The sequence below is a fragment of the Oncorhynchus clarkii genome, unplaced genomic scaffold (genome assembly GCF_045791955.1).
Source record: "Oncorhynchus clarkii lewisi isolate Uvic-CL-2024 unplaced genomic scaffold, UVic_Ocla_1.0 unplaced_contig_4472_pilon_pilon, whole genome shotgun sequence".
Classification (NCBI taxonomy): domain Eukaryota; kingdom Metazoa; phylum Chordata; class Actinopteri; order Salmoniformes; family Salmonidae; genus Oncorhynchus; species Oncorhynchus clarkii.
In genome coordinates, this window is record NW_027261108.1 from 93,292 (window position 1) to 111,121 (window position 17,830).

At 44.9% G+C, this 17,830-nt stretch overlaps 1 protein-coding gene across 1 annotated transcript in view; it reads right to left on the bottom strand.

Annotated features, from left to right (window-relative positions):
* LOC139404866 (insulin-like growth factor 2 mRNA-binding protein 2) overlaps window positions 1-16,730 on the bottom strand; it is a 90,082-nt gene extending 73,352 nt beyond the window's left edge. The window contains exons 1-2 of the mRNA XM_071147400.1: window positions 16,437-16,730; window positions 15,527-15,587 (exon numbers count right to left, since the gene is read on the bottom strand). Coding sequence (XP_071003501.1) covers window positions 15,527-15,587; window positions 16,437-16,611 — 236 coding nt within the window. The 5' untranslated portion in view covers window positions 16,612-16,730. The remainder of the gene's footprint in view (window positions 1-15,526; window positions 15,588-16,436) is intronic.
* Between the last annotated feature and the right edge of the window lie 1,100 nt (window positions 16,731-17,830).

Sequence of the window (17,830 nt, forward strand, 5' to 3'; positions counted from 1 at the left end):
GAGGGATGGATGGAGGTATGGATGGATGGAGGGATGGAGGGATGGATGGAGGGATGGAGGGATGGATGGAGGGATGGAGGGATGGATGGATGGATGGAGGGATGGAGGGATGGATGGATGGAGGGATGGATGGATGGATGGAGGGATGGATGGATGGATGGAGAGTGATGCACTCATTGTATTCTACCTGGATGGATGGCTGGAGAGTGATGTACTCAGTGAATTCTACCTGGATGGAGGATGGACACAGGACTGCTGCTCAGACTGACAGTAACTACCAAAAACAGCAACACAACAGTAACTACCAAAAACAGCAACACAACAGTAACTACCAAAACAGCAACACAACAGTAACTACCAAAAACAGCAACACAACAGTAACTAACAAAACAGCAACACAACAGTAACTACCAAAAACAGCAACACAACAGTAACTACCAAAAACAGCAACACAACAGTAACTACCAAAACAGCAACACAACAGTAACTACCAAAAACAGCAACACAACAGTAACTACCAAAAACAGCAACACAACAGTAACTACCAAAACAGCAACACAACAGTAACTACCAAAAACAGCAACACAACAGTAACTACCAAAAACAGCAACACAACAGTAACTACCAAAAACAGCAACACAACAGTAACTACCAAAAACAGCAACACAACAGTAACTACCAAAAACAGCAACACAACAGTAACTACCAAAACAGCAACACAATGAGGATTTGGTGTGACAACAGAGCGCTAAAGGTGCTGGGAAACAATCTCACACTTATTATGAATTCATTTCTGGCGGTTAAATAACTTTGCCCAGAAAAACACGACACACATAACTACTAACTGACTTGGTCTACGTGAGATGGAACCAATGGGGCAACAACCATGTAGCTCACGGGAGAGAGGACGGAATCATGTGAAATAACAAGTCTCTCTCTGACGCTCCATCATTCCCGTAGTGAAAAAGCCAATTCCACAAGACCGACTCACATCTGTGGCTCCCTGTTGTCAGCTATGAATCAGTGTCAGAGTCAAGGCTCTGTGAGAGGATCCCACAGCAAAACCTTTAAAATGTTTTTTTTTTTAAATGCTACCAAATATGATTTACAGAAACTTGTTACAAATGACGGAGTCACCCATGATTCACCAAACAATATTTAGAAAGAGGAAGCAGAGTACTTTAAGCAAATGTTTTCATTTCAGTCTCCTCAATTTCCACTAACTGAAGGTAACTGCCAGAATTAGTTTATATTAATAATGTAACATTAACAGCCATACAGAAAGACTCATGTGAAGGTGAATTACAGAGAAGGAACTTCTTGATGCAATTAAAGCCTTTAAGTCTGGGAAAACTCCAGGGCTGGATGGCATACCAGTTGAGGTTTACCAAACTCCAGGGCTGGATGGCATACCAGTTGAGGTTTACCAAACTCCAGGGCTGGATGGCATACCAGTTGAGGTTTACCAAACTCCAGGGCTGGATGGCATACCAGGGGAGGTTTACCAAACTCCAGGGCTGGATGGCATACCAGTTGAGGTTTACCAAACTCCAGGGCTGGATGGCATACCAGTTGAGGTTTACCAAACTCCAGGGCTGGATGGCATACCAGTTGAGGTTTACCAAACTCCAGGGCTGGATGGCATACCAGTTGAGGTTTACCAAACTCCAGGGCTGGATGGCATACCAGGGGAGGTTTACCTAACTCCAGGGCTGGATGGCATACCAGTTGAGGTTTACCAAACTCCAGGGCTGGATGGCATACCAGTTGAGGTTTACCAAACTCCAGGGCTGGATGGCATACCAGTTGAGGTTTACCAAACTCCAGGGCTGGATGGCATACCAGTGGAGGTTTACCAAACTCCAGGGCTGGATGGCATACCAGTTGAGGTTTACCAAACTCCAGGGCTGGATGGCATACCAGTTGAGGTTTACCAAACTCTAGGGCTGGATGGCATACCAGTTGAGGTTTACCAAACTCCAGGGCTGGATGGTATACCAGTGGAGGTTTACCAAACTCCAGGGCTGGATGGCATACCAGTGGAGGTTTACCAAATTCCAGGGCTGGATGGCATACCAGTGGAGGTTTACCAAACTCCAGGGCTGGATGGTATACCAGTGGAGGTTTACCAAAATCCAGGGCTGGATGGTATACCAGGGGAGGTTTACCAAACTCCAGGGCTGGATGGTATACCAGTGGAGGTTTACCAAACTCCAGGGCTGGATGGCATACCAGTTGAGGTTTACCAAACTCCAGGGCTGGATGGTATACCAGGGGAGGTTTACCAAACTCCAGGGCTGGATGGCATACCAGTGGAGGTTTACCAAACTCCAGGGCTGGATGGTATACCAGTGGAGGTTTACCAAACTCCAGGGCTGGATGGTATACCAGGGGAGGTTTACCAAACTCCAGGGCTGGATGGTATACCAGTGGAGGTTTACCAAACTCCAGGGCTGGATGGCATACCAGTGGAGGTTTACCAAACTCCAGGGCTGGATGGCATACCAGTAGAGGTTTACCAAACTCCAGGGCTGGATGGTATACCAGGGGAGGTTTACCAAACTCCAGGGCTGGATGGTATACCAGGGGAGGTTTACCAAACTCCAGGGCTGGATGGCATACCAGTTGAGGTTTACCAAACTCCAGGGCTGGATGGCATACCAGTGGAGGTTTACCAAACTCCAGGGCTGGATGGTATACCAGTGGAGGTTTACCAAACTCCAGGGCTGGATGGTATACCAGGGGAGGTTTACCAAACTCCAGGGCTGGATGGCATACCAGTGGAGGTTTACCAAACTCCAGGGCTGGATGGCATACCAGTGGAGGAATATCAGACCTTTTCGATGTACTCAGAGGACCATTATTAGCATGTTTTAAGCACTCCTACATAAATGGTTGACAATCAGATACTCAGCAAGAAGGTCTGATTTCACTATTACTGAAACAGGATCGAGGTGGTAAATATAACAGGGCTGTCCAAGACTAAAACAAACCTTGGTCGACCAAGAGTTTTCTGTTCTTTTGACCAATCGATTGGTTGACATTTTTAAACATGCATTTTTCCATATATTGACACATCCTACGTGTTTTAATGAAATCAACTATATTCACTGAGCTTGTCTGATTCTTTACGCACACGGTTTGATTAAATAATTAAGACACACAAATTACTAGACGGAGTCTGACCAGCAATTGATTTGTGACATGATGATTCATTACATGTTTGGTGGTGACGGCAGCAGTAGTAATGTGAATTAATGGTTTCCTCTGCGATGTTTGAAATAGCCCACAGCGTCGGTTAAACAATCCTCATGGTTTCCTCTGCGATAGTTGATTTAGCCCACAGCGTCGGTTAAACAATCCTCATGGTTTCCTCTGCGATAGTTGATTTAGCCCACAGCGTCGGTTAAACAATCCTCATGGTTTCCTCTGCGATAGTTGATTTAGCCCACAGCGTCGGTTAAACAATCCTCATGGTTTCCTCTGCGATAGTTGATTTAGCCCACAGCGTCGGTTAAACAATCCTCATGGTTTCCTCTGCGATAGTTGATTTAGCCCACAGCGTCGGTTAAATAATCCTCATGGTTTCCTCTGCGATAGTTGATTTAGCCCACAGCGTCGGTTAAACAATCCTCATGGTTTCCTCTGCGATAGTTGAATTAGCCCACAGCGTCGGTAAAACAATCCTCATGGATTCCTCTGCGATAGTTGAATTATCCCACAGCGACGGTAAAACAATCCTCATGGTTTCCTCTGCGATGGTTGAATTAGCCCACAGCATCGGTTAAACAATCCTCATGGTTTCCTCTGCGATGGTTGAAATAGCCCACAGCATCGGTTAAACAATCCTCATGGTTTACTCTGCGATGGTTGAATTAGCCCACAGCGTCGGTTAAACAATCCTCATGGTTTCCTCTGCGATGGTTGAAATAGCCCACAGCATCGGTTAAACAATCCTCATGGTTTACTCTGCGATGGTTGAATTAGCCCACAGCGTCAGTAAAACAATCCTCATGACTCCTTGAAATGACATTTTCGTTGTCAGTTAACACTATAAATATGGAGTAGAATTAAATTGGCACATGGTTTCAATCGAGGTAAAAGCAAGCTCACTCAAGCATTTTGTTGAAAGCATACGTGGTTTAGTTTGTTTTGATAAGTACATTCATCCGCTGGGAAGTTCTTCCAGTAGTGACCCATTAGTAGAGTCTCACGGGTATTCATGTCCGTCTTAACGGTTAAATATATGTATGTCTTATTTTACTGTCAGGTGGGTGTACCTTTATTTACAATTGGGGAAATGGAAAATGTAATGAAAATATCAATAAAATTTTCATTTTAACCAGAAATCTAATCAGAACAGAGTATCATTTTGAACTGATATGCACCCAGGACACTTCAACTGTAAATTACCTCAATAAGAAACAATATTGTTGCTTTGATAACATCAGAAGATATCCTCCTCGCAATCTCCAAAATACAACAGCCACAATACAACTTTGTTTGGACGTTCGTAAAGGACTATTCGCCGAAACTGAAGAGACACAGCTAGCTAACAACCTCCCTTTGCAAGTTGGAAAAAAACAGTGGACAGAGACTTGCTAGCTACATTAGCTAGCTAGCTGGGATTTTCCACAAGGAATCTGCCTCCTGAAAAAAAGCTTCTCCCAAGCAGGTGTGACACCTACTCCCATTACCTGCTGCACTGCTGCTTTGATTCCACCTGGCGATCTGTTCATCGTCTGTCCTGCCTATCTCCCCCTGTCTGGTACCCCTGCCACACTCCCCCCTCTCTCCCGAGCGTCGCTCGCCTCCAGCACACACACACCGCAGACTTTGGACTGATCAGAAATGTAAGGAGGCTAATTACCTTGTGATGCTTACCCAACTAGCAATGAGGAATCGACCCAGAAGCTGCTCTCTTCCGGGGGGCCGGAACTGATTGAATCGGCCCGGAATCGGGTGTCGGACTCGGCCCGGAATCAAAATGAATGACTGCCCAGAGTCGGCCCAAGTACTGTACATCGGGTCGTTTCCGTCTACCGGATTTCAGCCGACGTTGCCGGCATCTTCCAACATCCCCCCAGAAGCGGCCCAATGCAAATTTAAATAAATGTATACAGAATTATCAGATTTAGCCATTTTAAATATTACTACTATACAAATTATAACCATCCACAAAAAAAAACATTTTGTATCAGAAGAAACACCATACACCTGGTGACCGCCACAGGAGTCACGAAAGCGCAATGGGACAAGGGCATCCCGGCCGGCCAAACCCTCCCCTAACTCGGACAACGCTGGGCCAATTGTGCGTCGTCTCATGGGTCTCCCGGTCGCTGCCAGCACGGGTCTCGAACGAGCATCTGTAGCAACGCAGATTGCACTGCGATGCAGTGTCTTAGACCGCTGCGCCACCCAGGTGGTTCCAGCACAAAGTATTAAAATACTACACAGGACCCTTAAATAATTTAATTTAAATGTTAATTGTATTTTTTGATCACAGAAACTATGAGGAAAATATGGAAAAGTAAAGAAATAATGAAATGTTAATTATGTAAAGAAGCCCATGTAATCATCTGCCAGAGAGTATCCCCAATCGGCCATTTGGGCCAGATAACTAACACCGAAATCGGCCCGAGCTCAATCCCCACATTTTAGCCATAAGTAATACTTCCGAAGGCGGCTCGGACTTGGACCACATGACGGCGGCCGAGTCTGACTCTCAGCCGAGTGCCCCAACTCTCAGACGGAATCGGCCCAGATCCACTGTGCTAGCTGGGTATTATGTGAGCTTACTCAAACACTTTAACTTGTATAGGCCTACTATACTAGCCTACTGGATTTTTATAGACTACTCTCTGAAGTTATCTGGTTGGGGCAAGTGACTCTTTGAACTTGTGGCTAGCTCCAAGTCATAATATTTTTTACTTGTGCTTTATGCTATTTGCTTCAAGACTCCAGCAGGCTTTGTTGACTATGAACTTGCTTGTTTACCCAACCATGGGACAGACTATGTTTGTTCCCACACTCTGACTCTATTGGTTACACAGACTCTTGGCCTCCCATCCTATTCTAACCACATCTCGGCGGCGTTGTATTCATGTTACCTGATGAAACTGCTGTACAATATGATATTGTAGCCGCCATCTGATGCACATTCAAATGGCATAATAAATCAACACTGCAGAGCTCTCCCTGTCCTCTGCCGTGCCCTGATTGTATTACTGCTGATTACAGTGCCTTGCGAAAGTATTCGGCCCCCTTGAACTTTGCGACCTTTAGCCACATTTCAGGCTTCAAACATAAAGATATAAAACTGTATTTTTTTGTGAAGAATCAACAACAAGTGGGACACAATCATGAAGTGGAACGACATTTATTGGATATGTCAAACTTTTTTAACATATCAAAAACTGAAAAATTGGCCGTGCAATGACTGGGCAGTGGCACAGCAATGGGTGGGCCTGGGAGGGCATTGGCCTAACCACTTGGGAGCCATGACCAGCCAATCAGAATTAGTTTTATTACAGACAGAAATACTCCTCAGCACCCACCCCCCACCCCACTACAGTGTTTTATTACAGACAGAAATACTCCTCAGCACCCACCCCCCACCCCACTACAGTGCTTTATTACAGACAGAAATACTCCTCAGCACCCACCCCCCACCCCACTACAGTGCTTTATTACAGACAGAAATACTCCTCAGCACCCACCCCCCACCCCACTACAGTGCTTTATTACAGACAGAAATACTCCTCAGCACCCACCCCCCACCCCACTACAGTGCTTTATTACAGACATAAATACTCCTCAGCACACACCCCCCACCCCACTACAGTGCTTTATTACAGACAGAAATACTCCTCAGCACCCACCCCCCACCCCACTACAGTGCTTTATTACAGACAGAAATACTCCTCAGCACCCACCCCCCACCCCACTACAGTGTTTTATTACAGACAGAAATACTCCTCAGCACCCACCCCCCACCCCACTACAGTGCTTTATTACAGACAGAAATACTCCTCAGCACCCACCCCCCACCCCACTACAGTGCTTTATTACAGACATAAATACTCCTCAGCACCCACCCCCCACCCCACTACAGTGCTTTATTACAGACAGAAATACTCCTCAGCACCCACCCCCCACCGCACTACAGTGCTTTATTACAGACAGAAATACTCCTCAGCACCCACCCCCCACCCCACTACAGTGCTTTATTACAGACAGAAATACTCCTCAGCACCCACCCCCCACCCCACTACAGTGTTTTATTACAGACAGAAATACTCCTCAGCACCCACCCCCCACCCCACTACAGTGCTTTATTACAGACAGAAATACTCCTCAGCACCCACCCCCCACCCCACTACAGTGCTTTATTACAGACAGAAATACTCCTCAGCACCCACCCCCCACCCCACTACAGTGCTTTATTACAGACAGAAATACTCATCAGCACCCACCCCCCACCCCACTACAGTGCTTTATTACAGACAGAAATACTCCTCAGCACCCACCCCCCACCCCACTACAGTGCTTTATTACAGACATAAATACTCCTCAGCACCCACCCCCCACCCCACTACAGTGCTTTATTACAGACAGAAATACTCCTCAGCACCCACCCCCCACCCCACTACAGTGCTTTATTACAGACATAAATACTCCTCAGCACCCACCCCCCACCCCACTACAGTGCTTTATTACAGACAGAAATACTCCTCAGCACCCACCCCCCACGCACTACAGTGCTTTATTACAGACAGAAATACTCCTCAGCACCCACCCCCCACCCCACTACAGTGCTTTATTACAGACAGAAATACTCCTCAGCACCCACCCCCCACCCCACTACAGTGTTTTATTACAGACATAAATACTCCTCAGCACCCACCCCCCACCCCACTACAGTGCTTTATTACAGACAGAAATACTCCTCAGCACCCACCCCCCACCCCACTACAGTGTTTTATTACAGACAGAAATACTCCTCAGCACCCACCCCCCACCCCACTACAGTGCTTTATTACAGACAGAAATACTCCTCAGCACCCACCCCCCACCCCACTACAGTGCTTTATTACAGACAGAAATACTCCTCAGCACCCACCCCCCACCCCACTACAGTGTTTTATTACAGACAGAAAAACTCCTCAGCACCCACCCCCCACCCCACTACAGTGTTTTATTACAGACAGAAATACTCCTCAGCACCCACCCCCCACCCCACTACAGTGCTTTATTACAGACAGAAATACTCCTCAGCACCCACCCCCCACCCCACTACAGTGCTTTATTACAGACAGAAATACTCCTCAGCACCCACCCCCCACCCCACTACAGTGTTTTATTACAGACAGAAAAACTCCTCAGCACCCACCCCCCACCCCACTACAGTGTTTTATTACAGACAGAAATACTCCTCAGCACCCACCCCCCACCCCACTACAGTGTTTTATTACAGACAGAAATACTCCTCAGCACCCACCCCCCACCCCACTACAGTGCTTTATTGCAATAACCTTTAAATTAATATGTAAATAGTTAATTAACATTAGTTAATATGTAAATATATACCATTAGAAAATGATGAACATGTAAATGATCTGCATTTTTTTCCTTCTAATTATACATATAATGACGCAAATTAATGGATGTTAATTTATACGGATATTAAGATATCTACTAATACTTTTCAGAAACTGCCCTGTACTCTGTTTAAATATGTTTAATATGCTTTAAATTAGAATATGACAATATACCAAATTACTATAAAAGACGAAGTGAAAACACAAAATGATTGTTCAGATACATCAGATACATTTTCATCTTTCCACACGAAGAAGTAAGTTTCCATCCAAATGTCAATGTTCATAATACAAAATAAGGATAAAGATAAATGCAACATTCAATAATAACTTGTATTTAATATGGGAAGTGTTTCAAAACTCCACTTGTTAGTAACCACGTCCTTTACTAACATGTAGAAAGGCATTGCATGTGAAGTCATATATTTATTACAATGAAATACAATATCATTCAATTGCCAAATTGCCACGCTGTCCTCCCCATATTGTGGAGAATCCCACTAACGCTGTCCTCCCCATATTGTGGAGAATCCCACTAACGCTGTCCTCCCCATATTGTGGAGAATCCAACTAACGCTGTCCTCCCCATATTGTGGAGAATCCCACTAACTCTGTCCTCCCCATATTGTGGAGAATCCCACTAACTCTGTCCTCCCCATATTGTGGGGAATCCCACTAACTCTGTCCTCCCCATATTGTGGAGAATCCCACTAACTCTGTCCTCCCCATATTGTGGAGAATCCCACTAACGCTGTCCTCCCCATATTGTGGGGAATCCCACTAACTCTGTCCTCCCCATATTGTGGGGAATCCCACTAACTCTGTCTTCCCCATATTGTGGAGAATCCCACTAACTCTGTCCTCCCCATATTGTGGATAATCCCACTAACTCTGTCCTCCCCATATTGTGGAGAATCCCACTAACGCTGTCCTCCCCATATTGTGGAGAATCCCACTAACTCTGTCCTCCCCATATTGTGGAGAATCCCACTAACTCTGTCCTCCCCATATTGTGGAGAATCCCACTAACTCTGTCCTCCCCATATTGTGGAGAATCCCACTAACTCTGTCCTCCCCATATTGTGGGGAATCCCACTAACTCTGTCCTCCCCATATTGTGGAGAATCCCACTAACTCTGTCCTCCCCATATTGTGGAGAATCCCACTAACTCTGTCCTCCCCATATTGTGGAGAATCCCACTAACTCTGTCCTCCCCATATTGTGGAGAATCCCACTAACTCTGTCCTCCCCATATTGTGGAGAATCCCACTAACTCTGTCCTCCCCACTTCACATGGGCAGAGAAAATAACAATCCTTTCTTTACAACAAGCAGGGATTGAAATGGCATGTGGTGTGGTGAAATAAACTAACAATCCTTTCTTGACAACAAGCAGGGATTGAAATGGCATGTGGTGTGGTGAAATAAACTTGATAATCCCAGAAGATTCACTACAAATCCACCATAATTACTGTCATAACAGTCCTGAAAATACATACATAAATATACAAATGTTTTCCTATTTTACCAAATCAAAGTTGAAAATCAGACGCTCACTTTTCTCTAACATTTTGATCAAGTCTGAATGAGAGTAGTGAATACATGTGCAGACAGTCTGGCGTTCCATACCACTTATTCCAGGGAGTGGCATAGAAGAGAACATAGAGACATATCATATATCATATCATATCATAATCATATAGAGACAGTCCTCTAAGCACTGGTGCAAAAGGAAGGTTTTTGAAAGGGCTACACAAGATATATATATATATATATATACATATACATATACATATACATATATATACATACATACACACAGTCCCAGTCAAAAGTTTGGACACACCTAGTCATTCAAGGGTTTTTCTTTATTTTTTACTATTTTCTACATTGTAGAATAATAGTGAAGACATCAAAACAATGAAATAACACATAATGGAATCATGTATTAAACCAAAAAAGTGTTAAACAAATCAAAATATACTCATATATATATATATATATATATATATATATATATATATATATAAGGAACATATTTGACAAAGAAGGAGAGTGATGGAGTGCTGCATCAGATCACCTGTCCTCCACAATCCCCCGACCTCAACCCAATTGAGATGGTTTGGGATGAGTTGGACTGCAGAGTTACTACTTTTTTGGTTACTACATGATTCCATATGTGTCATTTCATAGTTGACATCTTCACTATTATTCTATAATGTAGAAAATAGTACAAATAAAGAAAATCCCTTGAATGAGTAGGTGTGTCCAAACTTTTGACCTCAGATCCTCAAAAAGTTCTACAGCTGCCCCATCAAGAGCATCCTGACCAGTTGCATCACCGCCTTGTATGACAACTGCTCGGCATCCGACCGTAAGGTGCTACAGGGAGTAGTGCGTACGGCCCAGTACATCACCGGGGCCAAGCTTCCTGTCATGCAGGACCTCTGTACCAAGCGGTGTCAGAGGAAGGCCCTAAAAATTGGCAAAGACTCCAGCCACCCTAGTCATAGACTGTTCTCTCAGCTACCACACGGCAAGCGGTACCGGAGCACCAAGTCTAGGTCAAAATGGCTTCTAAACAGCTTCTACCCCCAAGCCATAAGACTCTGACATGAACAGCTAATCAAATGGCTACCCAGACTATTTGCATTGCCCCCCCCCTCATTTATGCTGCTGCTACTCTCTTATTATCTATGCATATTCACTTTAACGCTACCTACATGTACATATTACCTCAATTACCTCGACTAACCAGTTCCCCAGCACATTGACTCTGTACCGGTACCCCCTGTATATAGCCTCCACATTGACTCTGTACCGGTACCCCCTGTATATAGCCTCCACATTGACTCTGTACCGGTACCCCCTGTATATAGCCTCCACACTGACTCTGTACCGGTACCCCCTGTCTATAGCCTCCACATTGGCTCTGTACCGGTACCCCCCTGTATATAGCCTCCACATTGACTCTGTACCGGTACCCCCTGTATATAGCCTCCACATTGACTCTGAACCGTAACACCCTGTATATAGCCTCCACATTGGCTCTGTACCGGTACCCCCTGTATATAGCCTCCACATTGACTCTGTACCGTAACACCCTGTATATAGCCTCCACATTGACTCTGTACCGGTACTCCCTGTATATAGCCTCCACATTGGCTCTGTACCGGTACCCCCTGTATATAGCCTCCACATTTACTCTGTACCGGTACCCCCTGTATATAGCCTCCACATTTACTCTGTACCGGTACCCCCTGTATACAGTCTCCACATTGACTCTGTACCGGTACCCCCTGTATATAGCCTCCACACTGACTCTGTACCGGTACCCCCTGTATATAGTCTCCACATTGACTCTGTACCGGTACCCCCTGTATATAGTCTCCACATTGACTCTGTACCGGTACCCCCTGTATATAGCCTCCACATTGACTCTGTACCGGTACCCCCTGTATATAGTCTCCACATTGACTCTGTACCGGTACCCCCTGTATATAGCCTCCACATTTACTCTGTACCGGTACCCCCTGTATATAGCCTCCAAATTTACTCTGTACCGGTACCCCCTGTATATAGTCTCCACATTGACTCTGTACCGGTACCCCCTGTATATAGTCTCCACATTGACTCTGTACCGGTACCCCCTGTATATAGCCTCCACATTTACTCTGTACCGGTACCCCCTGTATATAGTCTCCAGATTTACTCTGTACCGGTACCCCCTGTATATAGTCTCCACATTGACTCTGTACCGGTACCCCCTGTATATAGCCTCCACATTTACTCTGTACCGGTACCCCCTGTAGATAGTCTCCACATTTACTCTGTACCGGTACCCCCTGTATATAGTCTCCACATTTACTCTGTACCGGTACCCCCTGTATATAGCCTCCACATTGACTCTGTACCGGTACCCCCTGTATATAGCCTCCACATTGACTCTGTACCGGTACCCCCTGTATATAGTCTCCACATTTACTCTGTACCGGTACCCCCTGTATATAGCCTCCACATTGACTCTGTACCGGTACCCCCTGTATATAACCTCCACATTGACTCTGTACCGGTACCCCCTGTATATAGCCTCCACATTGACTCTGTACCGGTACCCCCTGTATATAGCCTCCACATTGACTCTGTACCGGTACCCCCTGTATATAGTCTCCACATTGACTCTGTACCGGTACCCCCTGTATATAGCCTCCACACTGACTCTGTACCGGTACCCCCTGTATATAGCCTCCACATTGACTCTGTACCGGTACCCCCTGTATATAGCCTCCACATTGACTCTGTACCGGTACCCCCTGTATATAGCCTCCACATTGGCTCTGTACCGGTACCCCCTGTATATAGCCTCCACATTGACTCTGTACCGGTACCCCCTGTATATAGCCTCCACATTTACTCTGTACCGGTACCCCCTGTATATAGCCTCCACATTGACTCTGTACCAGTACCCCCTGTATATAGCCTCCACATTGACTCTGTACCGGTACCCCCTGTATATAGTCTCCACATTTACTCTGTACCGGTACCCCTGTATATAGCCTCCACATTGACTCTGTACCGGTACCCCCTGTATATAACCTCCACATTGACTCTGTACCGGTACCCCCTGTATATAGCCTCCACATTGACTCTGTACCGGTACCCCCTGTATATAGCCTCCACATTGACTCTGTACCGGTACCCCCTGTATATAGTCTCCACATTGACTCTGTACCGGTACCCCCTGTATATAGCCTCCACACTGACTCTGTACCGGTACCCCCTGTATATAGCCTCCACATTGACTCTGTACCGGTACCCCCTGTATATAGCCTCCACATTGACTCTGTACCGGTACCCCCTGTATATAGCCTCCACATTGACTCTGTACCGGTACCCCCTGTATATAGTCTCCACATTGACTCTGTACCGGTACCCCCTGTATATAGCCTCCACATTGACTCTGTACCGGTACCCCCTGTATATAGCCTCCACATTGGCTCTGTACCGGTACCCCCTGTATATAGCCTCCACATTGACTCTGTACCGGTACCCCCTGTATATAGCCTCCACATTTACTCTGTACCGGTACCCCCTGTATATAGCCTCCACATTGACTCTGTACCGGTACCCCCTGTATATAGCCTCCACATTGACTCTGTACCGTAACACCCTGTATATAGCCTCCACATTGACTCTGTACCGTAACACCCTGTATATAGCCTCCACATTGACTCTGTACCGGTACCCCCTGTATATAGCCTCCACATTGACTCTGTACCGGTACCCCTTGTATATAGTCTCCACATTGACTCTGTACCGGTACCCCCTGTATATAGCCTCCACATTGACTCTGTACCGGTACCCCCTGTATATAGCCTCCACATTGGCTCTGTACCGGTACCCCCTGTATATAGCCTCCACATTGACTCTGTACCGGTACCCCCTGTATATAGCCTCCACATTTACTCTGTACCGGTACCCCCTGTATATAGCCTCCACATTGACTCTGTACCGGTACCCCCTGTATATAGCCTACACATTGACTCTGTACCGGTACCCCCTGTATATAGCCTCCACATTAACTCTGTACCGGTACCCCCTGTATATAGCCTCCACATTGACTCTGTACCGTAACACACTGTATATAGCCTCCACATTGGCTCTGTACCGTAACACCCTGTATATAGCCTCCACATTGACTCTGTACCGGTACCCCCTGTATATAGCCTCCACATTGACTCTGTACCGGTACCCCCTGTATATAGTCTCCACATTGACTCTGTACCGGTACACCCTGTATACAGTCTCACTATTGTTATTTTACTGCTGCTCTTTAATTATTTTGTACTTTTATTTATTTTTAACCTGCTCCCAAAAAGGTCTGTGCACGGCCCTGCCTTGACCCTGGCCATGTCAGAGGGGTATTCTGCATGCAGGAGAGGCTACCAGCATCGGTGAGAGGGGGAGGTGGGGGAGGAAACACATAAAGCAGAGGTCACTTCCCAAACAAGGGGTTTGAATATTTACCTTAATGTCAAACAATGCCGTCTTTTGGAAATCCCTGAGGTGGTGCATGAGGAAGGGAATTGTTGCTTCAAACGTGATTAATCAATCATTGATTCTGAGCCAATGAATCAATCAAGTGTTTCTGAACCAATGAAGCAATCAAGTGTTTCTGAACCAATGAATCAATCAAGTGTTTCTGAGCCAATGAATCAATCCCGTGTTTCTGAACCAATGAATCAATCAGTGTTCCTGAACCAATGAATCAATCAAGTGTTTCTGAGCCAATGAATCAATCCCGTGTTTCTGAACCAATGAATCAATCCCGTGTTTCTGAACCAATGAATCAATCAGTGTTCCTGAGCCAATAAATCAAAACCAACTACAAAAAAACAGCACACAAAATGAACTACAAAGTGTTGACAAATGTATGCATATGTGTTTATCATCTAGTATTTGTATGGGCCACCTAAAACCAGGAGTAGGCTCTGAACATGGATTACATAATTCACTGAGGCCATTGAAACAGGAAGTGCTACACTTCACCCATTTTATATATAATAAATGTATAAAGTGTTATTCCATTGCATTTACCTCGAAAATGTTATATTTAAAACAACTTCTGGACTGATACAAATACTTAGATCATATTTGCATTACAAACAACACAAAGCAACAAAAACAACATGTCACACTGTTGCACAGCTATGCTACAGCTATGCTACAGGTTTGAGGACAGTTGTCCCAGAGTCGTCCTGGTTAGGGTTTGGCCTATGTAGGCGTCATTGTAAATAAGAATTTGTTCTGAACTGACTTGTTAAATAAAGTTTCAATACAAATAAAAAATAAAACAGACAGGGACAACAGACAGATAAGACCAGGTGATCAGATATAAAGAAAGAAAAAAATAAATAAATAATTACCGTAGCTTTTTGGGAACAGAGTAGTCTACCTCAAGCACCTTCCCATGTAATTCAACTTTACCTGTAAGGATGAGACGAATATGGCATTGTTAACAATGTAATATTGCATATGGCTACTGTAGCATGTTGCCATTGACAAGACTGATAATGTAGGCAATAAGGATCTGCTTTTCTTTGTAAAGAATGTAAGATTAGAGGTGAGCCTGAGAGAGAGAGGAATGCCTTGCTCTCTTTCCTATGTGTTCTTTATGTCCATAAATCTGTTGTGTTTCTGTGTAGAACTACTAAACTCCGACATGTTTCCCTCTTCTAGCAGCGTTGTTTTAGTGGCCTGGCGCAGCTCAGAATAAGCCTCTCACCTCGTCCCCCCAGCTACCTGTTTATTCGCTCTTATCTCCGGACCCCCATCACCTACCTTTAAGACACCTCGTAAAAACATACCCAGGCATCATAGGAACATGGCTTTGACACATTCTCTACGGTTACTTTGGTCGGTTCTTTTCAATAAAATCAAGAAAAATATACTGAAAAATAATGATGCCTTCCCGAACATCAGAGCATCCCGTACATTCCAATGGTTGATTACAAAGTAGCGCCCCTCTGTAATTTACAAAATATAACTATTATGCGATAATTACGTTACAATGAGTCCTGTTTTAGTTACGCATAAAGGGATGACATTGGTGAGTGTATATGATCTGTAATTTGCGATATATGTGTTTGACCATGACGGAGTGAGTGTGAGTCAACTCTGGCACTGATGTAACAGCGCGTATCCAATACAGTCCCGAGCCAAAAACGGGTTAGGTAATAATAATAATTTATCCTTTATTTTCCCACTAATTGTTTTGAGCGTTTCAGCCCAGTCGCGGAGACATTCCTGCATCAGCCCCTGCAGATAGACACTTACCAGAGAGTGTCTCAATAGCTTTTATGGCCCAGTTTTGGTCGGGGAAGTCCACAAAAGCATAGCCGGATTTGAGCAGAACCTGCTCGGCCCCAGGAAGCTTCTTCTCGCCAAAGAGCTCCTTCAAATCCTCGACAGTGACCAAAGGACTCAAATTCCCCACATATAGTTTGTTCATGATCTTAAGGCAAATCTTTGATATGGAATCAAATCACAAGGAAATTAAATTCAACTGTAAAGTATTTTTTTAAAAGCAATCACCCCCCAGATGCAGTCGACCCCAGCTCGAAATGTGCTCTGGACAAACTCTTTTTACTGGGATTGAAAAGTGTCGTTTCGACGCCACTCTAGAGCCAACAAGCGCCGCCTCTAACTAAAATCTGACTGAAATATAAAAACAATTGTTTGGAGATGTTTGTTAGACCGGAGCATCAGTGCTTCCACATCATGGCCAGCAGGCAGGTATAAAGGTGGCATCAGGACCATGTGGAAGGTTAACTATGGGGTTGGATCAGTAGCGCCTGGAGGGGCTGTAAACCCCTCCACTGCTACGCCTGGGCTATAGTGAAACGTGGCAGGTACGGTAGGCTACTAAAACAATCAGTCCTGGATGAATAACATGCGTCACATTATGACACTGACTCCCATGAGAGGAGCAGAGGGAAATAAAAGGTAAATTACTTAAATCACAAACATATGGGTTTGACTGCAAAACGTGTCCTCCAAAAAGTATTCCTCTGATGGACGTTGTCTGGAGATGGCTGCCATTAATGTTCACACCTGGCCGGATGTTGGATAATCTGGACCATTCAATACATAAATGAATAACCCCTGGTTAGACCTGGTTAGACCGGCTCTATTGATGAAGGCACAGGAGAAGGGATGGAGCTGCTTGCCCCTAGCCCTTACTGACGTCTCGCAGGCCAGTCACGGGCGACTCTCCTTTACAGAGGAACACGCCCACACGCATGGTAAAGTACTGACATGTTTATGGTAGTAGTTGAGAGGTCCAGGTGGATTATGTAGACTGGCTAGGCCCAAACACTGCTCTGTGTAGGCCGATAGTTCAATTGAATGAACACCTGCCATGGCATGGACAATTTAAGATTTTGTAGTCTTTCAGTTTCAGGCCTTAAGTTTTTTTTAATAAAGTTTTTAAATTATCAGTTGTACTCTACGATGTATTTTTAAATTGGGATATATTGATTAGCACTCCCTCTGTCATTATGCTGATAGTGTTTTCATTCATTTGGATTGTTCTTCCATTTCTACAATCATTTCAGAGAAAGCATAATGGTGAAAATGATGATGGAATTATTGCATTTAATGATTACTGTGCTAATCTTTATCACAATGTGTGGAAACATTGTAACACCTATACTCAAGATATTGCAGGT